This window comes from Nematolebias whitei, chromosome 10 (genome assembly GCF_014905685.2).
Source record: "Nematolebias whitei isolate Nwh7 chromosome 10, NemWhi1, whole genome shotgun sequence".
Taxonomy (NCBI): domain Eukaryota; kingdom Metazoa; phylum Chordata; class Actinopteri; order Cyprinodontiformes; family Rivulidae; genus Nematolebias; species Nematolebias whitei.
In genome coordinates this window covers 44005805-44009024 of record NC_056507.1, presented here as the reverse complement: position 1 = coordinate 44009024, position 3220 = coordinate 44005805, and the positions used below count along the sequence as shown (strand labels likewise).

At 40.0% G+C, this 3220-nt stretch overlaps 1 protein-coding gene across 1 annotated transcript in view; it reads right to left on the bottom strand.

Moving 5' to 3' along the window:
* Positions 1-323: 323 nt before the first annotated feature.
* The window catches only part of LOC119416416 (protein MON2 homolog), a gene marked incomplete at its 3' end in the record, with an annotated part of 38536 nt that continues 35639 nt past the window's right edge, over positions 324-3220 (bottom strand). The window contains 4 exon segments of the mRNA XM_037683656.1: positions 324-514; positions 958-1111; positions 1367-1506; positions 1746-1870. Coding sequence (XP_037539584.1) covers positions 324-514; positions 958-1111; positions 1367-1506; positions 1746-1870 — 610 coding nt within the window.

Here is a 3220-nt window from a genome sequence, read left to right as displayed (position 1 = left end):
ACATATAATATGGTCTGACTTGCTTTAAAGCACAAACCGTTTTTGATTGAGGATGTGGGCGTGGTGGCGTGCCAAACTAAGAAGTGACGCCGTTGCAATATGTTTGGCTCTAAAATGCACAGATTTCAGCCGAGGTGCACCAAAATCACTATGATCAATCATTATCCACCCCTTGAACAGGTATCCAAGATAAGTGGCCAATAGCCAATAGAGTCGCTGGAGCTCCCGCGGTAAGTCCAGAGCGGCGCTTTGCTGCGAGGGCCTTCAATGCTGCATGCAGCTTTAATTTTTACTTGTGTTTTCCTTTCTGTAGCCTTCCTCACCTGGTTGTGACCTCCAATCCTGGTCAGGGTGAGTCTCCCTGAACTTTGAGGCTGCCTCTTCCTCCATGGCCAGTTCTCTTTCAATCATGGATGTGATGCCCCTCACCAGGTCGAGCAGGGCGCTGAAGGCCACAGACATGGCGTAGCCCTCTGGGATGGACGGGGGCTCCACCTTGTCCAACATCTCTAGACTGGAGAAAATTGAGACCAATCAACTACATGCAAGTGTAAAATGAACTTTGTCTGCTTTTTGTTGCGCTCCCCTTGCTGTCATTATACAGCCAACATGAAACTTGCTTGCAGTAGATACACACGGATGCTGTCAGTTTTTTTAAATGATAGAAAAGCTTTCACTCATGGATGATCTTTTTTTAATTTACCGGTAGTTTTCCTGAAAAATACCGCCGAACAATCCCAGTGGTACCTTTGTTCTCTGCTTTATTACAATCTCCAGTAGGTTTACTGCTTTTAGAAGAAAATGTATTACTTGATGCAAGCACAAATGCATTAATACCTCTCTGAAGAACTGCTTGTTAAACTGTATAGTTGTACAAAATTTCATATATTTATTTACACATTAAGAGATTTAAAAAATAATTAAACATTTCACAAACTTTACATTAACAATTCTTACTATGTAGCCTTGGCACTGCCCTGCACGCTAACATTCATCAGGGGGATCCAGGTACCACGATATTCAAATGCCGCCTGGGTGGTCAAGGTGCTGCTGACGCCTCCTGTCCCAGGACCACCCTGAGATGTGACTTGAGGTCCTAGACCTGACCCACCTAGAAAAAGCAATGGCAGAAAATATAGTGAAACAAAAATAAATAAAATAAATAAATAAAACACACACACACATACCCACTCATATTAACGGTTATTTTAGTTTAGTGTTTAAAAGTTCACAGTTAAGTTGCACCTCAAAACCATAAGCTGAACCTTCAGGTGTGTTTGAACCCATCTCTGTGATCTCCATTTTTTTCTTCCAACTTCATGGAGATGAATTATGCCTGATAGTCAAATTAAACCTAAACACTAACCAGCAGGAGAAGTGACAGCAGCAGCGTTGCCAGCATTGGGGACAATAAAGAGGGACTGAATGAAGGATCCCAGGGCATTGACGATGTCTCTGAACACCTTAGTGGAGTGTTGCTTCATGTCGTATGACTGACAAAACGAACTGAAAGAAGAAAACAAAGAGTTTGTGGACACACAAACACAACAAGGAACCAGCCAATTGAGAACAAAAACAGCACAGGATAATGCAGTAAAATCCAGAGGATTCAGCTTGACCTAGGCTTTAATGAAACATCAGTATTACACAGTTATTTATTGAGATAGAAATACTGTACAGCATACCAACGTTTGAGACCCCACTACTACTTTATACATTGTTTATAGCAGGTTTGGTTTATTTACCACAATAAATGAGGCTGCACACACAACCTATGGACCGATTCGACAGCCACCGCTCTGAGCCACTGTGGCTTCTCCCCATCAAGAAACTTCACCAGCAGAGACAAGAAGATCTCACACTCTGTCACCTGGGATACAAACACACACACACAAACTATATCAGACTTAGAAAAACTCCTGACCAGTAAAAAAACAACAACAACAACAAAACTCCAATGGGTTTTGAGGTGGTTGCTTAGAGAATATTTACAAGTGAGTAACACAACAATTTTCAATTTATGTACTAAAAATAAAAAAAAATAAAAAAAAAACATCTATGATTTATGGAAGTTCATTAAGGGGCTAATCACAATTTTCAATATTTTCATGAGGTTACAGTACGTACGCTCTTTCAACCCCAACATTGTAGTGTTTTATAAACTTGTCAACCACAAAGAGGATCGTGAAGTCAATGTATGACATAAGTGAGACATCCGATACACATTGAACGCATTGTGCACCACATCATCCCAGCAGAGTTCTGCTACGCCTCTTTTACTTCCACTCAAGCTCAAGTGTGAGCAGGACATGGATGCTTGACCTGTGACAATGAACCATTAGACCCACAGTTTTTCAGCATGTGAGCTACTTTTAAAAGTCAAGTCAAGTCCCAAGTCAAAGTGCTGTAAGGCCCTGTTTACACAGAACAACCTCTGGTGGTTGAAAAAACCCACTAATCTCTGGTCAGTGGGTTTTTCTTATGTTTAATGGGGTAAACAAAAAAATGAGTGGGTTTACATGAAAAACGCTGTAGATTCCATGACAGTCAAGTTGCCAGATAAGAATTTATAAAGTATAGTACTGTCGCCTTTAAAACTGTAGTATTTTAGAGTAGATAGTTCTAGAATTGTGCTGCTCAAGGTGGCTGCATGTTGGAGCAGCTCTGTTACTTTCATTCTGAGATTTTGCTTTTGGAAACTTAAATTCCTCTTTTTCTGGATGTAAATCACATTTTTTGGATGATTGTTTCCTCTGGTATCAGATGCTGTGAAGCTGGAAGGATTTTTACTGAAATTGTTAGTTTTGGACATTTGTTATGATGCGTAACCATGGCAACAAGGCAGTTTTCTACAACCAGCAGCTGATTAACATCTCAAAAGTTCAAATCAGAGTCAGAGTCAGAGATTCTTTATTGTCATTCGCACCTCATGTGGTACATGTTGTGGAGCGAAATTATGTACACAGGGTCCCAGTTACATCCAACAATAAAATGTATAAGAAAAACAGTAATAACATCTACGATATAAACTAAGAAAAACATCAACTAAATATACACTAAGCACTCATAACATAAAACATTGAACATCAGCACAAACATGAACATGAGTCTGTGAGCAGATGTGCACGCATGAACACATCAACATTGAAACAGATCAGCAGCAACATGAAACAGATCAGCAGCAACATGATATGGTTTTTCACAGTGATTATTCTAGTTA